Below are 25,613 nucleotides of genomic sequence, written 5' to 3' on the forward strand. Positions count from 1 at the left end.
AGCCCCAGTTATATATATGACTGCATATACTCTCATACATGTCAGAATCCCATGGGGATTATAAAAGTTATGATTGCTCTTTCAGGATGCTAGCTCAAATTGTATAATCATCATATGAGGTGGTAATGTGTATTCAAGATGGTCTTTTTAGAATGCCTTCCTAATAAACTGTTATCAAGAATTTATTATGCAAATTTCCTTTTATTTCTAGAAATAAAATAATGACAAAGCTATGGCAAAATTAGCCCATGAGAATCTAGGATATTACTCTACATATCTCCTAAAGGGCATCAGAGACAGTTCACTGCTAAAAAACTTAGGCAGAACCATCTCTTTTAGAGAAACAAACAAACAATAAAAAACCAAGACAAATAAACAAATGATACCAACAGTTAATCAATAGAAAGCAGGCTTAGGTGGGCCCTTTACTGTGACTGACTGCCCCCATTTCTCTAAACCCTCATGATGCCGTCTGCAGTTACCTCTGCTAGCCAGTGAGGAGGGGATGTGATTCCCACTATTGGCTCAGAGAGAGAAACTGCAGATAAGCTCGACAATGACTTCCTCCTCCTATCTTACAGCCAGAAAAACAGCCTCTGCAAAGGCAAACCTGGTGTGTGGCCCTGGAAGCGGAGCGGCAGCTATTCTGAATCACATAAGTATATTTTCTGTATTAACAGGATGCTCCTGCCAATTGAGCCCCACTTTCAGTGATGATTTTAATTCTCTCAACCACTGAATATTTCCCAAGATAGATGAGATAGGTCTATATTATCTGTCCTGCAATTGTCTGTGTTCAATAAGTATTTGTTGACTTTGATTCTAACCTTGCAGGAGTCAGTATCTTCTGTAAAAACTCACAAGAAAGGCACCATGGTTCACCTTAAGCATCTATATGCTTGGTAGTTATTAGCATATTTTTACCTTAACAATCAAAGAATTTCTCAAATAAATTATTTCCAACTTATTACTTAGGATAAGTAAATGGGCCCTTAGGCAATGGAGGATTGGATCTAAAAGGAGACACCCAAATGCCCTGAGCACTACATTATGCAGTGGCAATATTCATGACATTCATATCTGCCCATTCGTTTACCCCTTGAATTTCACCTTAATTCCTGCACATAAAATACCATCTCCTGGGCAGCCTTTACACTGAGATCTCACCGTCATGGCATGGTTTCCGGGCTCTCACCCTTGTTAGACGTCAATTTTTGGCAAGTTAGATAATGGGTCAGATCAGCAGATTCCCCTTAAATAAAATAGGAACAAAATGTTTCTCACAATGTTAATATAATTAAATGCAAATTCTTGTAATGAATCTGCCTAGAAAAATTTAAAAAATTCCTGGCATACAGTAAGTGCTTGTTTTAATATCAATTATTTTCCCTAATTATAATGGGTACATTTTCAGATTTCATTGGAAACTATTCAAATTACCTAATTGACACATAGTTTAACATGCATGAGTCTATGGTAATAAAGCAGAAGTCACCATAGGTTTGCTCCATTACAACCAAACATGGAAATTAGATTACAAGTAACCCCTAGTACTGGAGTATATTAAAGATGAGAAAAAGTTCCTCTCCCAAGCTCTGGTTTGGGAGTTAGAGAAAGGCGATATGTATTTTGAAAAAGAACAGTGAGATAAATAATGCCCTTTGCATAAAACTTTCACAGTCCCTGCCCCCACCCCAGCCATTGTCTAGTCACAGGGAGCAGAAAAACCATTTCTGAAGATCTCCATAACTGAAGCAGGTCAAAGCCTAAGAACGTGTCTGCTCTTCCTACAACAGAAAATATATTATTGAGTGCAACAGAGGGTACTCTCCTAGGTAAGGGCTGTGAATGTCGGTTGCAAGGATGGTATTAACGTGATGAGAAAAACAATCGAAAGGACATGTGAATGGAAGGTGAATTAAGACTTTATGGAAATTTGGAAAAGTAGCTCATCACAAAAGAAGTTATCCAGCCTTATCCAACCACACATCAACCAGACTCCTCTGACACATCTACATACCTATTGATATTTTGCCCAACATTATGATTAACTGTCCATTATACTTATGGACTCTACAGTTTCACCCACATGTGCATTGTATCTAGGACAGCTACGTTATGTCCCTTTATCCCATGACAGAGCCTGGAGTGCGCCACGCCATTGACAAAGGGTGGATGAAAGGCTGAAACTGGAGAAAGAAGTTGGTTGTGGTTGACTTTGAAACCAAGATCAAACAAAAATGACCTCTTGAAAGTCTCCAAGTCTAATCCATTTTAGAGTGCAGAAGATGAAGGTGAAATCTAAACTGTGAATAATTGCCAAATAAGAGGATTAATCTGCAAACTGTCCAATGGAATGTGATACAATGTCAAAATGTAATTAATATGCTTGGCCTTCGTGGTTGGATATGTCTGTTGGATAGAACAGATAACTCTTGATTTTATCATAGTATAGATAATGCCATGTGTGCCCAAAAATATAGTTAATAAACTAGGGTGTATGTAACTGAAGGCTAACACTCAATAATGCATTTACTAAGGTATGGGCTTTTTAAAAAAAAATTATTTATTTTACTTTAGGTACATACTATATTCAATCTGTGAGATTAGCAAATTATTCTATGATACTTAACACTTTAATACAAAAGTGCCCAATTCTATTGAACACTGTGCTCTTTGTTTACATATAAAGGCACAGGGCTCCCAGGGCATTGTCCTCTCTCGTGGGACTAAAAGCTGGGTTTGCCAGTTCTCGGCCAATGGTGCACACATGTAAGTTAGGCCTGAGGTCAAGTAAAGCTGTTTTGTTTTGTTTTGTTTTTGGTATTTTTTAAGTTTGTAAAATCTTAGAAAAACAAAGAAACAATAAAAAAAAGACAAACAAATGATACCAACAATTTAATCAATAGGAAGCAGGCTTAGGTGGTCCCTTTACTGTGACTGACTGCCATTTCTCTAAACCTTCATGATGCTGTCTGCAGTTACCTCTGCTAGCCAGTGAAGAGGGGAGGTGATTCCCACTATTCAAGATAAGGAAGACTTTCTCTAGTTTAAGTAAATGTAAACTTATGCATGACCCAGTCAGTATTTGAGAAACAAAATCAGAGGAAATTGTTATCCCGTAAAGATTTTACATCTACCACAGCCTGGGGTTACAGTCGCAGATATTTCAAGGTTTTAGACTTGAGTCTATCTCAAATATGTGGCCATAAACAATTCTACATTTGTATAAACCCAGTGGCTCTGGTTCTTCATCTAGTAGAGGAGGAATTACTCTAACTTTTCTTAGGGTAATAACAGGAAGCTTCAAAGTGTTGAGAATCAGTGGGCTTTAACTAGACGGCGTAAGCCGCAGCTATTTCCTAATGCAGAACGTACTGAAAATACTGGAGTCAGAATAGGAAATTATGATTGACATTAGATCCAAGAAAGTTTTAAAGTAGTAAACATATAACCATGTTATATGTCGAAACAACACTAGAAATTCAGAACAATGGTGCTGAATGGTGAAGAAAAGGCTAAGTACAGATAATGACTTTTGCTTTTACATGTGGTGTGCCTATTCTGCATAGCTCTTTATTCTTAAACATTCAATATTTACTCATCCAAGTCTTCTACACACACTTGTACATTTCAGCTAGAGATGTGCTATAAAAGATCCTAGCTTCTTTTTGGCTTATGATCTGCAATCCATCATTCCTTATTTATTGCCTAATCATGACCTGGAAAGGGAATAGTCAACGCTCCTCCATCTTCAGTTAGATAATCTCTGCAAATAAAAACAAGGTTTATGGCTCCTTTGACTGCCGCAGGGGGAACACAAATCAAAATGCTGTTTATTCCGGGCACTTCCCACTTTTGTGATACCTTGTTAAGCACAAGTGATTCCCAAGGTGTTGGGAATAGACAACTTTCTTCCTAAATGCGGGCGTCAGCACCGGCTCTACACATTGCAGAACACCCTCACATTTTAAACAGCTTGCTCAAATGAAATGTTTTGTTATCATCCTAATTGCTTTCAGAAGTCACTCTGAAGGTTCTTATGTAATAAAATACATTCTAATCCTATTCCCATCCCATCTGTGGGACTTCTCTGAAGGTCAGTATAACTTCACCTCTCAGTTCCTTAGTTCTGTTTGAACTGGCTTGCATTACAAAATGTGCACTGATTTTCTGATTAGATTTTATTTGCATTATACAGGTCAGTAATGAGTGGGGAAGCTGAGGAGAACAAAAATTTGTTCAATTCCTCCTCTGTGCCAAGCCCTGTATTAAGGGTTTTCATATGTTCTTACTCAAACCTCACTCAGCCCTAGGAGGCCATAGTGTTAATTACGAATTATGAAAGCTGAAGCCCAGGGTAGTGAGCTAGCTGGTTAGTAAGATAAATCAGATTTGATCAAGACTTGTCTGATTTCCAAAGCCATGTTTTTCATCATACTTTCCATTTACCTAAGAAGCACTTTTATTCTGCTTCTTGTTTGAATGTTTGTCTGAGTCAGTATCTTTCTTTGTGTGTGGAGGGTTCATGTTTTCCCGCTGCTCTCTTTTGAAGAATAACTTCCACAGTCCTTCAGTTGCAGATTCTCTGAAGTGCTTGTTGACTCACTTGGTTCTGGATTTTGATAAAAGACATCGATTATAATATGGTGTATCTGAATTAACTAAACAAAGTAAGTGTGGAGCATGTTTCTGCTTTTACGAGAAGTGTCAGCTTTTCGTCTTTGAGTGTCAGTATAGATGGTCACTGCATCGTGGAGGATGAAGGCTGGTGAGAGTGCTCACTCACAAGAATCTTAATCCACAGTAGGCCATCTCTCCTTGGGGTAAGCTTGGTAATTACATAAGACATGCCTAAGAGAATGAAGCACAGAAATTACAACGTTTCTATGCTTAAGCAGGAGACACAAAAGGCTAAGAACTGGACAAATGCCACTTAGTGGCTTGACTTGTGCTTCATATAAATTATATCATATCATGTTACTTAAAGGGTATTGAAACATTTATTATTCAGAATTTGTTTAGGGACTTTCTTTATCTGTAGCTAGAAAAATGACCCTCATGATTAGGACTGCAAACGTGCTCGCCTCCAGTCGGCCTCTCCTGGGATCATCCGCATGTGAACAGCACTTGCCCCATTTGCTTCCCTGCTTTTGAGATGTGCTCCCCTGGCCTCAGAGTCACTCCTTGGACCTGCGTGATGGCTAACTGAGAAATACATGCTTCCCAAACACAACTTAGGGCCAGTTTTAGATTGGGCTTTTTGCAGTCAATACACCCTCTCTGTAGATACAGTGATTCTCTCCAGTAGAGATGGAACTACCTTCTTTTTCCTATCTATTTACCCATCCATCAACTCATTTATCTACCCATGCACCCATCTTTTCACCCATCCATCCAGTTCCTTTCATGGGCTGGGAACACTGCCGGGCAGTGGTGGTACTGTAGGAATCGTGACAATTATGGTGCTGCCCTTAAAATGCCCTTTGTCTATTGAGAGGAAGGAGTAAATGCTAAACTGGTATCCAGATAAGAATTAAATTAAGATAAGTCTTCTTAAAGAGAAAAATCAGGTGTGGCATGAATGCATAAGAAGGAAGCTGGCCCTGGCTTGGAACCACAGTGAAACAGTGTGATATTACTTATGGGACTGACTTTTCAACTCAGACCTAAAGAACAAAGTGACAACCAGAGGGAATGAGATGGGAATTGTTTTACAGGTCGAGTCAACAGCATCCACCAAAACCCGGAGGGGATGAGGAGTTTCTTTATTTTGGAACTTACAAAAAGTTTGTGTGGTCCCCTTGCCCACCATTGCTGGAAGTTCTGCAGGGAAAAAGACTTAAAGTGCTTTATGTGGAGGAAAGCTCCATCGAAAATAACATTCTGATTTGAAAAAGTTCTCCACAAGTGTGGAGGTAAAGAGGGGTTTACCACATTGAAGGGAAAGCCCTTGCTTTTTCCCCTAAGAAAAAAGACGCATATAAATTTTAATTATGATAAAAGAATCAAAGGACCCTAGGGTTTTTGAGACAATTGCTTTTCACAGTCTTTAGATACTAAAAGAAATCACCAACTGCTTAAGCCACATTTCACTTGACATGTTTTGCTTCCAATTTCTAATGCCTTAAGTGATGTACAAATAACTATTCAGTGACAGAAAATTAGAGCCACCAGATATGTCACTACTATTGAAGCTTTCTATTATTTTAATACCAGTTTTAAACTAAAGGCAACCAACCATTTAATCATATATATAAAGCTAGGAAGTAATCAGTATGTGAATTTTTTTTTTTTAGTTTTATTCCAGTGAGGCTTATTTTTGCTTCAAAACTGCTAATATATTATATAATCCTAGTACATGCCTTAGTTGGTATTTCCATTTGTCATCAATTAGACATGAAAAAAAAATAGAAATTCGACCTGATGTTAGAAATTTTTCAAAATAAAGTTTTAATTTAGTTTTCTCATAATGTCTGTGAAATTATAGGAAAAAAGATAAAAAATTAGCACTTATTTTGCTACTAATTTAAAATGCTGATTTACTTGATTTAAAACACATGCTGTTCTTAACAGAAAAAGTTAAACTCTTAAGTAGTGAAAAATACATTCGACAAACGACAAATGATGGATGTTGTTATTCAAAAAGGAATCAAAGTCAGTCAAAATGATCCATGCCTGGAATCACTGGGGGTGGAGGATCAATGGAGGAGCAAGTGCAACTAGGAGTTTCTGGTTCACTTCTGCAGCTCGTGACACTAGAGAGCTGGTCGGGGGATTACTGAGAACTGCTGTTGTTCACAATCAGGAAGGACAGGTCTCCACTGAGCGTGTAAATTTGCTTTGATACAGAGTCTGGCCTCAAGCCTCTAGATGATGATACCCTAACTTCTCCTTCAGGAAGTATTTACAGTAACCAAATTCAGACTGAAAATAGACACACACACAAGCCCCTGAGCGCTAATTTATACCTGTATGAGTCATGAAATACGACCCCCAAGCCTACTGAGGAAATGGTTTCTTCTCCCTCCTGGCAAGCTACACAGGAGGCTTAATTTTAATCAAAGCAGTAAAAGAGGTCAAGTGCAGCCTACCATGGGGGAGGAATGTCTGGACACACTGCGTCTGACAGCTCCAGCCCCATACAGGAATAAGCCTGTCACAAGGCCCAGCAAGATCTAGTTATTGAGCCAGCCCATTCCTTTCCTTATACGCGGCTGGAACATTCCTACCTTAGTTTTTGGGGTCTCTTTTACCCCACTCAAACCAGTGGTTGTGCAGATGACTTGTGTAAGGCAACAGAAGTCTTGTTCCTCCATCACAAAAATCATTCATTCTTTGAAGAAATCGTTATGAGGGCTTTACTGTGTGCCAGGCACTATTGAAAGTGTTGGAGACAAAGCAAGAAAAAGTCAAACATCCCTGCTAGTTATTCTCTCAGTGTTTAGGCTACTATGCTGCTTGACTATCCAAAGACATCATTCCTCTACTCAAAGCTCTCCCTTTAATCTCTGTTTCCTGATGTGAAACTGCAAACATACAAACCCCCTTTCTGCTTTTTCACCTACTCCCTATTCACAGCCACCAATAGTCCCCACAATGGGGACAGTCTAAGGAAGGTGGAAGAACCTGCTTTTTCCTGTCTAGCCCCTGCAGACTATCTACCCTCACTTCCTGTGTGTTCCTCGTGGACTTCCTGTCTGTTCCAGAGGGTTTCCTTTCCAGCCCCAGTGAACTTCCCATCTGCCTCCTCACTTTCTGTTCACTGTGGACTTCCTGTCAGTCCCAGTGGGCTTCCTGGCAGGCCCCCGTGGACTTCCTATCTGTCTCCTCACTTTCCGTTCACTGTGGACCACCTATCTGTCCCAGTTAGCTTCCTGTCTCACCCCTGTGAACTTTCTGTCGGCTCCCTCACTTCCTGTCTGTCCCAGGGGTGGACTTCCTGTCTGTCCCCAGTGGGTTTCCTGTCTAACCCCTGTGGACTTTCTGTCATCTCCCTCACTTCTTATCTGTCCTCCGCCAACTTCTTGTCAGCTCCTGTGGACTTCCTGTCTGTTCCTTCACTTCCTGTCTGCCCTGGGGTTGGGAGGGTGGACTTCTATTTTTCTCCAGTGGGCTTCCCGTCTGTCTCCGGTGAGCTTCCTGCTTCCTGTTCCTGTCATTCTCACTTCATCCTCACAGTGGCAGTTCAGTCCAGTAGCAGCAGCTGATTCCAGTTTGTAGCTTGCTGGAAGACCCAACTACATTGTTCTCCCTCAGAGTCCTAGTACCAGCCAGCTCCTACTACTAAGGGATTTGAGGCTCAGCTCCAAATTTCTTGAGTTTTGAAAATCCCAGCCTCTCCCCTCAGTTCCTTCAGCCCCAGGGGCAGCACATTCTTCTTGTACTTGTTGTCTAGGATGCTTTGATACTCTCTTTTTAATTTTTCAGTTCTCAAATGCCTGCTTAATGTATTGTATTAATTCTCTCTCTTAAAATAATTTGTGTGGTTTCTGTCTCCTGACTTGACTGTGATAGATACAGTTAATGATAAATACCAAGTAGAAAAATAAAATAGAGATAGGAAGTGGGAAACAGGGATAGGAATGAAACAGGGACTGGGTAAGGTTAGATGTTGGGCAAAGAAGTCCTTAACAGACTTCCTGTCTGTTCCTTGTGGACTGCCTGTCTGTCCCAGTGGGCTTCCTGTCTGGCCTTAGTGAACTTCCTTTTTTAAAGGTAATATTTAAGAAGGAAAAAAAGGTGGCATGCATGTTAGGCAGATACAATCAGTCCCCTCTCATTAAATCTCAGGCAAAGCAAGATCCTGCTTTCAAGGCCTTGGTTTCATTTGGCCTCTTTTACTCTCTTTGGTTTGGACTTTTGCTTGAGCAAGCACTCTCTTTAAAAGTAGATTTCAGGCATCCTGTTACACAATCCGAAGCCTGGATCATCCCCTAGAGTCACTGGACACAGGGATCATCTTCTGTTACTCCCAGGGGATCAATTTTCAGGTCTGAGCATTACTGAGAAGTCATCTCTTAATTCCAAACTCTCCTTTTAAAGTCTCCTTTGTAAGGCTGAGGCAGGAACTCTACAAAGCCCATTTTTGCGATGTCACCTGATCCCTATTTCATATAGAAGTAATATCACCAAGTGATTCTTGGTGAAAACAGTGCTGGACAGAGAATCTGAAAATGCACACCCTAGAACTGCCTGAACTCCACCCAGCTTTGCGATATTGACCAAGTGACTCCACTTCACTTGGTTCTCAGTTTCATCACTTTGAAAATGAGAGAAGTGAAACAAAACCATAGATTTTATAGCTAAAATTCTCTAGTTATCCAATTTTTATTTATAACTAATAGTAAATTAATAGAAAAATCTGTCATCACTTCAACAATGAAGTTCTTCTCCAGAAATAGTAAAATATTATTCAATCTTATGAAATATGTTCACTTCTGTTAATTTCAAATTGCACTATTATATTTATTCTTAAGTAATTAGCAGAAAAGTAAGAAAGTATTTACACTTTCAGTTAGTTCTTCACAACCACCTTAAATTTCCTAATCATCACCAGCTTTGAGCATTCTTTATTCAAAAACCTAACTTTTACTACATCTTTCCCACATGCCTCCCAAGACTGACATTTTCATCTGCTTATGTGATCAGCAGTCTTCTCAGATAGTGATACCTTTCTTTCAAAACTCATAGTATATCTTCTGATCATCCCCCACTTGGGTTTTTCCTTTCTATTCCTGTTTTATTATCCTGACTCAAGAACATTTTTTTAAAAGTCAGATGAAAATCTGGCAGTATTTCAGACAGTTTCCTAGGATTTATTGAGTGTTTTAGAAAAATCTCTCAATGACTAGTATTTCCAGGGAATCCCTGGAGTTTGTGGGTAGAAATAAAACCCAGTACAATTCAAACCAGGGCCTAAGTTTCAAATCAAGTGAGAGTATAGACAGAACCAAGAATTACAGCCTTTACAAGTTTTCCAACATTTTTGAAAACAATAATTAGATTTCAGGGAAAATGATACCTATTCTCTGCATTAATGCCTTGACAAACATCATGTTTTATGCAAGAGGAGTTAAATTTCATGCAGATTTAATGCCAAAGGCAGTCGACATATTATATTAATTTTTTTCTAATACAAGTACAGAACTTTCAGAAAATCCCAAGAAAAATCTATTCCCATCATACGCAACAGAAAACATTTTTAAACAAGCCTCATTTAAAAATATTGACTAAAGAAATTTCTAAAAAATAGTTTTGTTAAAAACCCTCATGACTAAACTATTTATTAATAAACCATGTATTTTAAAAGAAAATTGACAGTCTTTGATATTAATCATAGCAAGAAGTAGATTATAAAAATAATTTTACATTTATTAATACCCAAAGATAGAGGTTGAGAAGATACAGGATTTCTGTTTGTAAATTGGAGATACAATCATTCATTACAAGAAAAAAATGAATTTAGATTAATGTTTAACAAGAACTTTGGCATATAAAGATGAATAATAAAGAACTCTTGAAGAGTTCATAGTCTGGTATTTAAAATCCTGTAATAAATAACTATAGAATAAAGCACACATTTACCCATTGCAAATTTAACATTAGACATGGCAAACGTGGTCACTAAGCTCAAACAGTGTTAGATGCTGAGGAAGATGGCACTGAAGTGGAAATTAATGAGAAAGTCATTACCCCTGAGAGACATTTCAGGTGACACAATGCAATTCATGCCCGTGAACTCACAGGTCCCTGTAAGACAGCAACAGCTTCATGATTAAGAGAAGTGAAGTAGTATTGTGCTTTCAAGTGCTAGCTCTGGATTCCCATGTTTTGAAGAATTAGCTTTTGGATTATCTGTAAAATGGGGCTAATAAAGTGGTCCTGTGTGATAATCTGTAAAATATGTTAATAATAGTGTCTATTGAAGATGGACCTCCAGAATGGCAATTTGAGGAGCATCGTAGGGTTTCACTCCAGTGAAACAACCACTTACTTGCTGAAAATTGCACATATGCATGCACACACATGCATCAACCATTTAAACTCCCTGAAAATTATCTTAAGGGCATACAATATGGAGAAAAAAATTATTGAAAACATTTTAATAAACCTTGAATAGAACAGTGAAATTTAGTGGCATTTGAACCATGGTCTTCTCAGTTCTTTGCCTTGGCCCCAGCTCAATGTGACAGAAATTCTTGTGCAGACATGTATAGCCAAGAAGATGAGGAATTCCTATTTCCTTATCCCACCCACCCACCAACCAACTTCTATTCTGAGACTCCATTTGCACCACAGGAGAGGCAAGCCACGTTCATCTGAAATTCCTTCAGTTCCATGTTGCAGAAATTCTACTCCAAGTAGGCATGACCATGAGAGCTTATTTCTTTTCTACCAAGCAACCCCTACACACAGAAAGGACTCTAGTCTTGATAAGCCAACAGCAATGAAACCCTGAATACTTCCACTCCACTTCACTTGTAGGTTAAAATTTCAATACAGGAAGCAAAACCAAGGAAGACGAGGGGTTTGCATCCACAACAGAGATCTACTCATAGAGTATGGGTGTCACAGTGGGAGAAGCAAGCCACTCTACCAGTACCATTTGCAATTCAGTATCTTAGTGGCTTTGCCCAGGGGAAGAAACAGCCTGCAGGAATAAGGAGCTTGCCTCCAGCATCTGATGTTATTTGGGACATAATGTGAGAAGTTCAGGCCTAAGGGCATTGTCAAAAATAATAAAGATTTTGGTTGTGAGAAATAAGAACCATTTATGACAGCAAGGATGACCCTGGTGGACAATATGCTAAGTAAAATAAGCCAGAGTCAGAAAGACAAATACTGTATGATCTCACTTATACATGGAATCTAAAAAAGAAGTTGCATACATAGAAGTAGACAATAGAGTGCTGATTAGAACACTCCTTCCCAGTGGTAGAAAAGAGGAAAAAATGGGGAGAAGTCAGTCAAAGAATACAAGCTTACAATTACACAGGATAAATAGGCCTAAAGACTTAATGTAAAACATGAGGACTGTACTTAATAATATTGTATTGTATACTGAAAATTTGATTAAAGAGTCAAATTTTAGGTGCTCTTAACACCACCACCCCACCACCACACACACACATGGAACTATGGAAAATAATGGCTAGATTAATTTGCTTGGCTGTAGTAATCATCTCATTGTGTGTGTGTGTGTGTGTGTGTGTGTGTGTGTGTGTGTAAACCTGTTTTCATCTTAAATATATACAATAAAAATAGACTAAAAATAAAAATGAAAAAAGAAATAAAGGGACCCATGACAGCAATGTTGTACAGAAAATTGGAATGAAGATACATTTTTAACAGAAGGAAATAAAAATTTTGGAGTTGAAAAGTACAATATATAAAATGTAAAATTCATGACGGGCTTAATAATGTATTTGAACTGCCAGAATAAAATCAATGAACTTGAAGATAAATAGACAGAGATGGTGCAATCTGAAGAACATGGAGAAAAATGAACGAAGAAAAAACGAATGGAGCCTCAGAGAAATGTGGGACATCATTTAAACCTATCAGCATATGCATAATGCAATAGGCATAATAAACCCCAGTGAGATAAACAGTTGACTTCTCACTAGAAACAATGGAAGTCAGAAGGCGGTGGGATGACATAGTCAAAGTACTGAGAGTAAAACAATAAACTGTCAACCAATGCAGGATTCTACAGACGACTCTGGATCAACTGAGTCCTCCCCATTTTCTTTTTTGCCATTCTCAAGGATGACTGTGAAATGTGCTGGAAATGCAACATCATGAGATAGGAGGGAAAGGACAGAATCAACAAGGGATCTGTTGCAGTCCCTGCCTTGGAGCGCGATGTGATGCCTGAACGGTGGAACTTGGCCAGCATGTCATGTGCCCAGATAGAAAACCCAGGGTGGGCTGCTTTCCTGGGTGCCTCAGCCATGGTGAACACACAGACGAGACTTCACCCACTCAGGAAGCTGTATTGAGCTTTGTGCACCAGCTTGGGATGATCCCTAGGCTCCTGCTGTCCCTTGCTGCCTATCTCCAAATAATAAACCGCTTCATGTAACTTGTGTGTGGGGATTTCTGTCTTACCAAACTCAGACAAGGTTGCTAACCTCTTCACGGTGAATGTGCGTCACAAACAAATAATGTCTATCCAGTAAATCAGAACCACAATGGATACCACTTCATATTCATGGGGATATCTCTATTTGAAAACAGAGAACAATAACAAGGTTTGTCAAGAATGTGGAGGAATAGAAACCTTCAGACATTACTATGATATTACAAAATGGTGCAGCCAATGTAAAAAACAGGTTGAAAATTCCTCAAAATGTTAAATGTTGAGTTTTCATATGTCCCAGAAGTTACACTCCTAGGTATTAACCCCAGAGAAATGAAAACACATGTTCATACAAAAACCTGTGCACAAATGTTCACAGCAGCATTATTCACAGTAGCCAAAAAGGTAAAACAAAAATGTCCATCAACTGACAAAAAAAAAGAAAAAAAATATGTGGTATACATATACAAAGGATTATTATTTAGCAATAAAAAATGATAAAGTACTGATACATGCTGCTATGTGGACAAATCTTGAACACATTACTTGAAGTGAAAGGGGTCAGTCACAAAAGCCACATCGTGTATGCTTCTGTGTATAATCAATGGCCAGATTAGGCAAATCTATAGAGAAAGAAAGCCCATCAGTGACTGCCGAGGATGGGAACGGGGAGATTGGAGGAAATGAGGAGTGACATAAGGGCTTTATTTTTGAGGGGATGTAAATGTCTCCAGTTAGATTTTAGTGATATTTGCAAACTTCTGTGAATATACTAAACACAACTGAATTAAACATTTGAAAGGGTGAAACTCTAATAAACAAATAGAGCTAATTAATTCATTAGGGGGTGAGTTATGTCTCAATAAAGCTGTTTTTTAAATAGTACCTATTTCTTAGACTTATCTTCAAGCTAAGCGAGACAGCAATTATGAAACTATTAGCAAAGTATAACATTCGATAAGTCATTGTTGTTCTTTGTGCTATTGCTATGGACGTCACTGTCTCTTACTCTATAATTAGCCTACTAGGTCTATCCATTATTTAACCGAGTACTAGAAAGTACTTACTGAGGGACACGCACTGATGCACTTGTGGTTGGTGATCACAATGGATCTCTAACGCCTTTTTGGCAGACACATAAATATAACGGGTATCTTTTTTTTCCAAAAAATACCCTTATTTAACAAAATGAGAAGTATTTTAAGTCAAGATACTTGGTGGCAATACCAGGCTAAACTCTAGAAAAATTTTAGGGTTTACAGAGCTCATTGAGTGTATTATACTTGCATTTAATATGCAAATAGGAAGCCCTTAGCATTTATAGGGGGTGTTAACAAGAATCTGTGAGCTCGGCAGATGGCAGCAGCCTTCTCCAGGACTGCTTCTTCCTCCTCCATTTATGGGCATCACATTCTAACTTGACTGTGAGGATGGGGCTTGGACTTGGTTTCTGGATAGTCTCCAAAATCCTACCCTGACACTCTCCACCTACCAGCAAGGCACACGGAGACACCCTCCTCTGGGTTCTTCTGGCTCCCTTGTCTGTCCCTGCTTCCTCCCCCTGTAGGGGACTGGCCTGTGTCCTGCCTCCCTCATTAGACAATAAACGTCTGAGGCCCAGGTCCCCAGGCTGCAGCCACATGCAAGGTCATTCAGTACTCACACTGTCATTGTGAACATGAGATTTAATGCACAATGCTTGTTTAGTTTTTCCTTTTTTCTTTACATTTATTTACCATAAATAGGGCAATACCTCAATGATTCACTTTCCTGCTATTCCTCTAACCAGTCACTAGAGGGCAACAGCGGATCCTCCCAAACGCACAGTCTGAGAGCCGGGGTGAAAAACTATGTTTTAGTTTGGAATTGCATTGTCTCGCAACTGTAAACCATTTTCTCTAATTAAATGATACAAGATATTATGTCATAATTAAGCAGTCTATTTTGAAACTCAAAAGTAATATTCTTATCTTGCAAATTAAATAGATAGAATACAATAGAGAGTATTTCCTGCGAGAAGAAATTTTCTTTTCAAAGAGCTCTCCCCTGGGCTCTGCAAAGATACCTAAGTAAGAACAGGGCTCTTTCAAATGCCTTTGATTTGTCCTCTCTTATGACAAACATCCTAAATCTCACATTTCTAAGTCTGGTTGAGATCACATTTATTGTGACCGCCTATGGAGAAAATACCAGGAAAGCTGGAGTATAGGTATTTGGGAGATTAATGGAGAAGACCTGCCAATTTCTCTTCTAGCAACTGCAGTATCGGATACCACTGTTTATTATCCAGAAAAGCATTTTTTTCAGTTATTTATAAGTTCTTTATCTTTCTTTATAATTATACATTTACTTTACTGTTAACTTTTCCTGTTAAATCCCATCAAGCTCAAACAGTGTCAGAAATCAAGCAGCTGACAACCACCACGATTCAGGGAACATTCTCCAGGACAGGACTCAGCCACCCTGGCTCAGGGAGACCCTGAGGGCTCAGGGAGCTTCCATCCCTGCTGCGTTCACAAGGAGCACCTCACTAATTTCCACAACCACATCCAAGGTGACCCAAGTCTGAAGGGCAGGGCATATCTCGCTGCCACACAGATGGCTTCCATTTCTGGTGTAAGCCTTTGTGAACGAACGCCAAGGAAGAGATATCTTCATTTTGTGCATTTCATGAGAAATTCTAGTCCATTAAGGAAGCCTTATTTTTCTTGGGAGAGCGTGGAATAAATCAGCTCCATTGTCTTCGTGCTTAACAAGAGCGCCAAATCACCACCACCCTAGCCCTGACAACTCAACCCAAAACTCTCTTACAAGTGAAATAGCAATGAGATCAACTCATATCAAATTTCCCTAAAAAGCAGAATGTTAACATTTAAAAACATTTTTATAGGATTTAGCATTTGCATACATTTAGTATTTTAAGGAATTGGTTATGAATTCAGCATCCAAAATTCACACACACACAAAATACTTATGAGAAGTGGGGTCTGAATTCCCTCTCCTCAAAGAGGGAAGGAAACCTAAGACACACTGAAAGCGTTTTCTAGAAAAGCAGTAAACATCCCAGACCTGTTGGCTAAACCTTTAGCATCCTCAAGACCTTGAACGGTTGACCACCCATTTTCACTCTGCAAAGTCACCCTTCCCTCCTCTGCACCTGAGCAATTCATTTGTTGCCAAGAATCTAAGAATCTCCTGAGATTTTTCTCACTAAATATATGAAAATATTATAAGAAAAGCAAGTCATTGAAGTTTTGGCTTGAGTAGCCCTGAGGGAGGCAGGTAGATTCTTAGCTTGGCCAGACGCCCCTCACTCTAATGTCCTTGTATAGGGACGGAGAGGGTGGTGACATGTACATGTGGCAGTGATGTCCCTGTAAATTGCACGCCAGAAGCATAGAAGTGATGTGTAATTACAAACCCGATATGCAGACATGGGTGATGCACCCCTGGATTCCCCAGTGCAGGCTGACCTGCAACACCCTGCCATGGATGAACGTCCTAATATGTAAGCTGGTGATCATCATCAGAATGACAGATGTCAAAGTCTTTCAAATATCTGATCAAATAATCCTCTTGGCCAATCTTTTGAATACTGTCATTCTATTCAAAATGAAGACATTTCTCCAGTTTCTGTCAGTTAGAAGCTGTAAATTAGAGTAAAAACATCCTCTAAGAAGACAAAGAATTCAGATTTGGCCAGTGGTTCTTATGTAGAGTTTTCAAGCTGAAGGACTCTTCCACAGTAATTCTAGGACGTCAGCAGCAAGGTGGGTGTGCACAGTTTCCAAACAGGCCAGAAGACGCATACAATGTATTTTGGAAAGTTCTACTTGGCAATATTTCTCCTGCTTAATCTGCACTGCAGTACAAGAAGAGCATCTATGCTAATTTAAGGAAAAGTTCTCCAAACGCTCCCCTTTCCACCATCACCAACCTCACCTCCCTACCAGGGACTGTGCTGTACTCACCAAGCCTCGGCAGGTTGAAAGGGCCACGGAGGAGTTTCTGTGAGATCGCAAAGAGCCCTGATAGAAACAGAAGTCTTCTGGTGGTAAAGTCTGCACAGACTTAGTGCCTCTCTTTCCCAACGTCTGCACAATAAATCCAGGAGCCACCAGGCTGCTGGAAGTTCTCAAATCCACGTGGAAGTCATGCCTGGAGCCTTTCAGCCGAAGGTAGAGAGAGTCAGCCCCTGATGGGGCCACTGCTCTTCGCTGCCGCTGATGGTGCATGATTTCGTGGGACACATAATCGCCCCTGTGGTCAACCTCGTAGGCAGAGACCAGGTCATATTCTGAAATAAAAAGAGTGAGGAGAAGCTGAGTTATTTCAGGATTCTGAGAAGGCTCAGAAAGTCTTAAGATAGAAGATTACTTTACCACATGACCTTTCTACCCAGTAAAAAACGATGAAGAAAAATGCAACATTTACCCATACTCAATCCAAAGTGTAGAATACGTAACATCACCGTTTAAAGGAAAAATGGTTAAAAGGGCTCCATAGGTGCTATTACCAAGTTAGGAAATTCTACGACTCTTAAAAGGGAAAATAAATTACCTAGCAAATGAAACCCAAACTGAACTTTTAGGATGATATTTCATAAATTTTACTAATAACTATCAAATATAATCATTTTCTGGTTTTAAGACATTCCTTCAGTCATGTTCCTTCTGTTTCTCATTGAACTAGTAAGAATGTTAGCTTAAAAATATCTACAATTTTTCAGAAAACAGTTAAAAAGAAAAATGCGATAGGCATACTTTTCTGCTAATTTTCAAATGTTTATTCATGAAATCATTGAACATGGAGGAGGAAAGATGGGGTGCACCCACACTCCAGGTCCGCCACATGTTGACATTTGGAAATGGTCACATGTGCATTTAAAACCATTGGTGACCCTCCCATTGGCCTGGGTTCTTGGGACTTTATCAGATTTCACACTCGAGACCGTCTGAAGACATGCAACACTTTCATCTTCCCACTGTAGGGTAGAGTGTGCTGGTCTAAATAATATTCAAGGAAATTATTTCTTTTAAAAAAGTAAAGAAAGCCCCAAGGAACTGTCAAATTTTGGGGGATCCCTGTAGGTCTGCAGGGCCATGGTCAGAGGCGATGTTCCCAGCAATGCCTTCCGTGTGTGTACACTGGGTCACCACTCTTCAGTAGAAAACAGATGCACACCCTGAAGCTCGTCCGGATCCTGGGCCGCGGTCCTGAGCTGCGTTTCTGTAAATATCATAGTCATCTTCTCCAAGGAGCTTCCTTCCCTTCTCGAAAATGATCGTTGAGTTTTCATGGTTACCAGCAGGATTTGTTCTCTCATAACCACCATAACAATATCATCTCTGCTCTCTACAGTTCAAGGGGTCGTTACTTCTGTCTTAGATGGGCCAGAACTTGGACGAGACGGGAAAGGGTAAGCCTCCTGCCCTGGCCAGATGTTGCTGCATGCCACCTTCTCAACTTAGACCTGGACTTATAGGTCACGTTTTTGTTAGTGATTTGTTAGCTTGCTTTTTACCTATTAAAAATGTAAGTATTGGTATGTGTGCCTCCAGCTGTAGGGGAGCATGGGGTCTCCACGTGTGAGGAGAGGGTCTGCGTCCTAGCCTGCAGTTTTCTTATGAGAAGATAACAGCTCAGCATGATGCCAACCGTTTTTCCAAACTTCCTCTAAGATGTCTTTGAAAAGGATGTCAGAGTCAGGCCCCAGAGCAGATCTTTCTCCAGCCCAACAACGAGGAGGTCAGTCCTCTAAGACTCAAAAGTGCAACTTCCTCTTACTAGTTTAAGACCCTGATTCTAATGTTCTGTATCTTCCCCTTTATTACCAACATATGCTGTGAGGAGACACTTCTGTCAGGCATTTCATAATCAGGGCCCTTCTCTGCCTTGGCCTGAGTTGGACACTCTTTTTGGAATCGTAGGATAATATAGAATAGCATCTACACCAGGGGCATTTGGTCAGAAGTGAACAGTACTCTTGGTTAATCATATTTTTCTGGAAAAAGAAAGTTTCCCTTACAACTAAAACTCTCAGTGCAGATACTTGTCCACCAACTTTTGTCCCATCCTGGCAGGTAATCGGTTACAGAGAAATGGAGAGAGGGTGGCAGCTAGTGGACAGTCTGAACGGCAGGTGTTTGGGCTTGCAAGAAGAGAAGGAGGCCAGAGGTGGCTGGCAAGTCCGCACACAGGTACGGACATGTACTCTGAAGGTAGCCGGATGAGGGGGTCAGCATGTTCTGGCAGACATCTTGACAGCTAACCATTGAGATTTACAGCAAAGCCAGTAACTTGTGGTCTCATTGGTTACGTACGTTGGAATTATTTAAAATTTATTAGGAAAACGAGAAAGTCAAAAGATCTGGCGAAATCATAGGCAATGAGAGGAGAAAAGAGAGAGCATGGCCGGATGCAGCTTGTCTGGCACAGGTATGTGGATTCCCAGTCCGTGTTTGAACCGCTCACAGACAAAGTGAAAAGCACACACTGGTTTGGTTTGCATTTCTCCAGGCCGCTTTCCCCACAGCGAGACTTCATCTTCTCTTATGCTTGGGTCTGTGGATGAAGGGCAGAGGCCAGGATGATGCAGTGATGTTCACAGTTGCCATGCTGCCCTCCCAGCCACTCAGGGGCATGCTCCTCCCCTCCCACCGGCTCCTACCACTGTAGCTGAGGCAGGGGAAGGGGGGCAGAAAGCAGGATGACTTGTTCCAAACACTGGCAGGTTAGCACATTTTATTGTGTGTAAAAAGGCAATTACTCGTTAAAATATCAAGTTATTCCTGGATGAAATAAGCCATATTCTTACGATCTTTATTTTGGAGTGCAGACAATACTTGTCTTTTATTGGAGGCACATATATTTATCATGCCAAATACCTACTGATAAGCCGCTTTTACATAAACACAACGCTGGGCGAATAAACATTCAACAACCCGCTGGATTTTGGCATTTGAATGACCTGGATTTTGGCATTTGCCAATTTCCCCGGTGTAAATCCTCCCCCACCATCCCATGGCTGAATTCAATGACTACTGTGCCATCACTGAACATGCAGCGTGCAGAGACACGCAACAGCCCCCTCGGTGCCGTATTTCTACCATACAGATGCCAAACAGGCCAATGGCGTCAAGGGCCTAAATTATCATCCAATACAGTGAAATAATTATTAAATGATGAGTTTTGAGTCTTGCAATGTTTTTAATAGAATTGATCTCATTGTAAACTTACATATTTTAATTTTTTTACTGTGATTAGTATCTTTATTAATACAGTATTTTTCCATAAACAGGAAAGATGTATTTAAAAGACTTCAAACACAACACTCTTAGAAGAAGAAAAGTTTTTCCTATCTAAAAATTCATATACTTAAGTGAGAGATTCCTAACCTCAACATTGAGGCATTCCTAACCTCAACTCCAAGAAGCCCTGCAAGGCTCCCGTGAGGCCCCAGTTTTCCTGGGAGAGCTCAGTTCAGAAAGGCTGGGGGAGACAGCCAGAGTGCCACGCCTCACCCAACTGACAGGAGCATCTGCCCCAGGCTCCACCCTTCATGCTCTTCCCACAGTTGGCTGCTTAGATGACACCTGACTGCAGCTTGCCCCGGACTCAAAGACAGAGACTGTAACTGTCCAAAAGCAAAGGAATGTTCATCAGGACCCTGAAAGGATAGCAGGGAAGGAGAATCCAGAACATAGAGAGACAAGGGTGGGGTAGGTGGCAGGACACGGATAGCCTTCTAAATAGAAATCAGTTGCATAAACAAAAAATCAGTCCACCACCAGCCACCTCTCTCAAACACTGCTGAGGTCAGGCAAGAAAAATGACACGACCCTCCTAAAGTCTGCTTTGTCCATGAGTTAAAAAACCCTTTGACCTAGGAAATCACCCTGAGGAAATCATCCCAGATGAATTTTAAAAGGTTTATGTAAATATGTTCATAGAAACATTATAAAAAGGCAAAGAGTTTAAACAATAATCAAGAACAAAGAATTGGTAACTAAATTAAAGTAAAGACATAGAATGGAATATCTTAAAACTCGTAAAAAATATACTCTAAAAGAATGAAATCTAAAAGATTATTTCACCACGTGAGGCAAAGTTCTTAATAGAGTAAGCTTTCAAAGTAGGTTGTACACTCTGAAGCCAAGGTGACCTTTTAAAAGAAAAAATAAGTAACCTGTAAGGAACACAAGGAAATAAATAAATCCTTGTAGATTATCTGGACAAAATGCAGAAGGCAAATGATAGTAAGGGCAGCGGGGGCTAGGGATAGACACTATCACAATTTTGTTTTATGTTCTCTGGTTGTTGTTAGGCTTACTAATGAGCACGTGACTTTTTTAAAAAATTATACTTTAAGTTCTGTGGTACATGTCCAGAACAAGTAGGTTTGTTACATAGCTATACATGTGCCATGGTGGTTTGCTGCATCCATCACTTTGTTGTCTATATTAGGTATTTCTCCTAATGCTACCCCTCCCCAATCTCCCCACCCTCACAACAGGCCCTGGTGTGTGATGTTCCCCTCCCTATGCCCATATGTTCTCATTGTTCAACACCCACTTATGAGTGAGTATATGTGGTGTTTGTTTTTCTGTTTCTGTGTGAGTTTGCTGAGAATAATGGTTTCCAGCTTCATCATGTCCCTGCAAGGGACAAGAACTCATCCTTTTTTGATGGCTGCATAGTATTCCATGCTGTATATGTGCTCCATTTTCTTTATCCAGTCTATCTTTGATAAGCATTTGGGTTGGTTCCAAGTCTGCTGTTGTAAGCAGTATTGCAATAAACATACATGTGCATGTGTCTTTACAGTAGAATGACTTATAAGTCTTTGGGTATATATCCAGTAATGGGATTGCTGTGCCAAATGGAATTTCTATTTCTAGATCCTTGAGGAATCACCACACTGTCTTCCACAATGGTTGAACTAATTTACACTCTCGCCAACAGTGTAAAAGTTTTCCTATTTCTCCACATCCTCTCCAGCATCTGTTGTTTCCTGACCTTTTAATGACCATCATTCTAACTGGCATGAGACAGTATCTCATTGTGGTTTTGATTTGCATTTCTCTAATGACCAGTGATGATGAGCTTTTTTCATCTGTTTGTCGGCTGTGTAAATGTCTCTTTTGAAAAGTGTCTGCTCATATTCTTCACCCACTTTTTGATGGGGTTGTTCTTTCCTTGTATATTTGTTTAAGTTCCTAGATTCTGCATATTAGCCCTTTATCATATGGATAGATTACAAAATTTTTTCCCATTCTGTAGGCTGCCTGTTCACTCTGATGGTAGTTTCTTTTGCTGTGTAGAAGCTCTTTAATTAGATCCCATTTGTCAGTTTTGGCTTTTGTTGCAATTGCTTTTGGTTTTAGGTCTTACTTTAAAACTTTAATCCATCTTGAGTTAATTTTTGTATGAGGTATACAGAAGGGGTCAAGTTTCAGTTTTCTGCATAGCTAGCCAGTTTTCCCAAGACCATTTATTAAATAGGAAATCCTTTCCTCATTCCTTTTTTTTGGTCAGGTTTGTCAAAGATCAGATGGTTGTAGATGTGAGGTGTTATTTCTGAGGCCTCTGTTTTGTTCATTGGTTTATATATCTGTTTTGGTACCAGTGCCATGCTGTTTTGGTTATTGTAGGCTTGTAGTATAGTTTGAAGTCAGATAGTATGGCATGTCCAGGTTTGTTCTCTTTGCTATTTTGTAATTACTTCAGACACCAAGAACAATTTGCAATAATAGCTTGAATCACACACTACTTTAAACAAAATATATGGCTACCTATTAGTTATTTCAGAACCATCTTGTCTAATGGATACCTCGACAGGCAAAAGTAAGCTGACCCCAGCAGTCACCAAGTGTCTTCTAGCTCTTCTGCTCCAGGTCAGAGGGGAACAGGTTACACTTTTGAGCGGTGTCTTTTCTCTGGTGATATGGAAGCTTATCATGGATGCTCAGTCTCACACATTAGCTTTTTACAATTAAGGAGCTAAAGTGCATAGAAGGTAGGAGAGGTGGGTGTGCTGTGTCCACTGGGTTAGAACTTCACTGAGGAAGGTTCGCCTCTTCCCCTTCAAATTCTCACCAAGCCAGGTAAGTGGTTTTCATGGAGACTCTGGGCTGTGACAACAGCTGAGACGCCAGGTGTTCAGAGTAGCACGTGGACACCCCACTCCCAGAGAGGGCTCTGAAGTGGATTGAATCGCTCCAGGGGGAAAGCACACTCAGGCAGGAAGCCTGGCTTTTCTTCTTCTTTCTTCCCTGTCTATAATGTGCTTCTCTTAAGTAAGACTTCATAATGCCATAAACTATTCCGGAAATCTCCTGAGGCCCTCTGGAATTTTCGTGATTTTAGGGAACTAGAATTTTTTTGTTACAAAAAAATCTCACTTAAAAAGGTGAATTAGAATTAACTTTTAAAATCGTAATAATTAGCTTTTACTATTGTAAACAAAACACTAAACGAGTCAAGGACGACCACAAGAAGATAGGCTGTAAACAGATAATTAACTTTCTCTTGTAAATACACCTTGACAATTATTTTTTAGACATTTTGTATCATTTGCAGTTAGCGCCCTCTGGTGGTTCTCAAAAAGGTCCTATGGGGAGCGTCAGTCTGATGTTGGTCACCTAATGCAATACACTATTTGTATATTCATTTGGTAGGGAAGAATTTCAAAAGTTAACGCATAAATTCTTGCCTTATGTTATTTTATCAAATTGAAGTAACTATACTGAGAAATTCTGATTTATTAACTCATTAATTTTCTAGATCTCCTGGAAATTTATCGAGAGAATCAAACGTAGTTCTTCCTATAAAAGTCAACTACTATTAAAATTTTATACGGCAATTTACTACTGGTAACAATGCAAGATAATATTTATTAACTGTCATTGGATGGGTTCAGGTTAAAAATCCTCCTAGCAACCATTGTGACAGACTTGCTTTCTCATTTACCGGACGCAGTATGAAGACACAGAGCTCCATTCCCATAAGACAGCAAAATTTGTAAATGTCACTTGTAAGTGGCAGAAGTAAAAGCATGCATTGAAAAAGAGTAAGACCTGCCCTCATGTCAAATCATGGCCCAGGGCATGAACATTGCTGATGGTGTCACAATAAGCTCAGCCGGTTCGGGCACTGTTATGTTTGAAGCAAGCCCTGATTCCTGGAGCATTAACTTTAGTACTGAGATGCTAAGCACTGGGGAAAGATGGTCTGCTTTTATTTCCTTCACTGAGAATGAGCAAGGATACAGAAATACTTCAATTTATAAAGAAGGAGGAAGAGGAGGAGGAGGAGGAGAAGGGGTAGGGGGAGGAGGATCGGAGGAGGTAGGAGGGAATGGAAAAGGGAGTAATTTGCTCTTTATGACGGCTTTCATGCATATATTAATAGCTTTAGATTCTTCCTAAGCGCTTTAGAATAAAATACAATGAATTTCCTCACCTTTTTCCTAATGTTACATCAATAACACTGGCAAACCCTTTTGCCAGGGAATAAAATATAAATATTGGTGGAAGTCCACTCATCGGTGGTCGCTCATACAGTTAAAAAAAAAAAAAAAAAGAAGTTCACAGCAGCATCTTAAAAGTAGGGTTCCACGGAGTCATGAACATTCACAGCACCTAATAAACCAGCGGCACGGGGATTACGAGCCGCTAAATGACAAGGATTGGAGCCCCGATCTCGCGGACTTACCGCCCTTTTCCATCCAGCCCGGCCGCTCCGCAGGAGGGGGAGGACGCGGGACGCTCGGGCTCCCCGGCGCTGCCGCTGTGGGTCCCGGGGCGCACGCAGGTGCCTGCGGAAAACAGCGGCGACACGGCGGTGAGACGGCGGGGTCGCGGGAGAGAAGCCGCGGGGGACTCGCCTCCAGCTGTCGGGACGCGCGGTTTCCGCGCGCCGCGGGGAGCGCCCGGGACTCACCTGCTCGGCCACCTGCGCCAGCAGCAGCCACAGCGCCGCGCAGCCTCGCCATCTGCGCTCGCGGGGCTTCATCCAGGGGCGCTCCGAGGGGCTAGGGGCCTCCGGAGGGTCCCCGGCCGGCAGCGTGCGAGCGGGCAGGGAGGACCCGACCCCGGCAGAGCGCGGGAGGATTCCCCACAGCGACTCCGCCGCCGCGCTGGGGTTATTACTGGGGCTCTGCGCGGCGCGGGGGGCGGAGTGGCAGCCTCGGCGGCGGGGCCGGCGGGGGCGGCGGGGGCGGCGGGGGCCGTGGGAGAGCACGGAGGGGGGGTGGGCAGGGGAGATGGGAGGGGAGGAGGCGAGGGCAGCGGGGGTCAGAGGAGCGAGGAGGGGAGAGGGCAGGGACAAAGAGCCGAGGGGAGGAAGCGAGGGCCGCGGGGCGCTGGGGCGGAGGCGGGCGGGGAGCAGAGGGGAGGCGTGGACCGCGGCGGCGCCGGGGGAGGAGGACGCGGGAGGATGGAGCTGCCCCCGGCCCGCAGTCCGGCCCCGCTGGGTGTGCGGGGACCACGCGGCTGGAGAGGGAACCGGCCCCGGCGCTGGCGGTGCA

At 41.1% G+C, this 25,613-nt stretch overlaps 1 protein-coding gene across 1 annotated transcript in view; it reads right to left on the reverse strand.

Annotated features, from left to right (window-relative positions):
* Window positions 1-25,305, reverse strand: part of ADAMTS16 (ADAM metallopeptidase with thrombospondin type 1 motif 16) — a 182,617-nt gene extending 157,312 nt beyond the window's left edge. Inside the window, exons 1-3 of the mRNA XM_003932512.4 lie at window positions 25,028-25,305; window positions 24,800-24,902; window positions 17,056-17,381 (exon numbers count right to left, since the gene is read on the reverse strand). Coding sequence (XP_003932561.1) covers window positions 17,056-17,381; window positions 24,800-24,902; window positions 25,028-25,099 — 501 coding nt within the window. The 5' untranslated portion in view covers window positions 25,100-25,305. The remainder of the gene's footprint in view (window positions 1-17,055; window positions 17,382-24,799; window positions 24,903-25,027) is intronic.
* Between the last annotated feature and the right edge of the window lie 308 nt (window positions 25,306-25,613).

This window comes from Saimiri boliviensis, chromosome 1 (assembly GCF_048565385.1).
Source record: "Saimiri boliviensis isolate mSaiBol1 chromosome 1, mSaiBol1.pri, whole genome shotgun sequence".
Classification (NCBI taxonomy): domain Eukaryota; kingdom Metazoa; phylum Chordata; class Mammalia; order Primates; family Cebidae; genus Saimiri; species Saimiri boliviensis.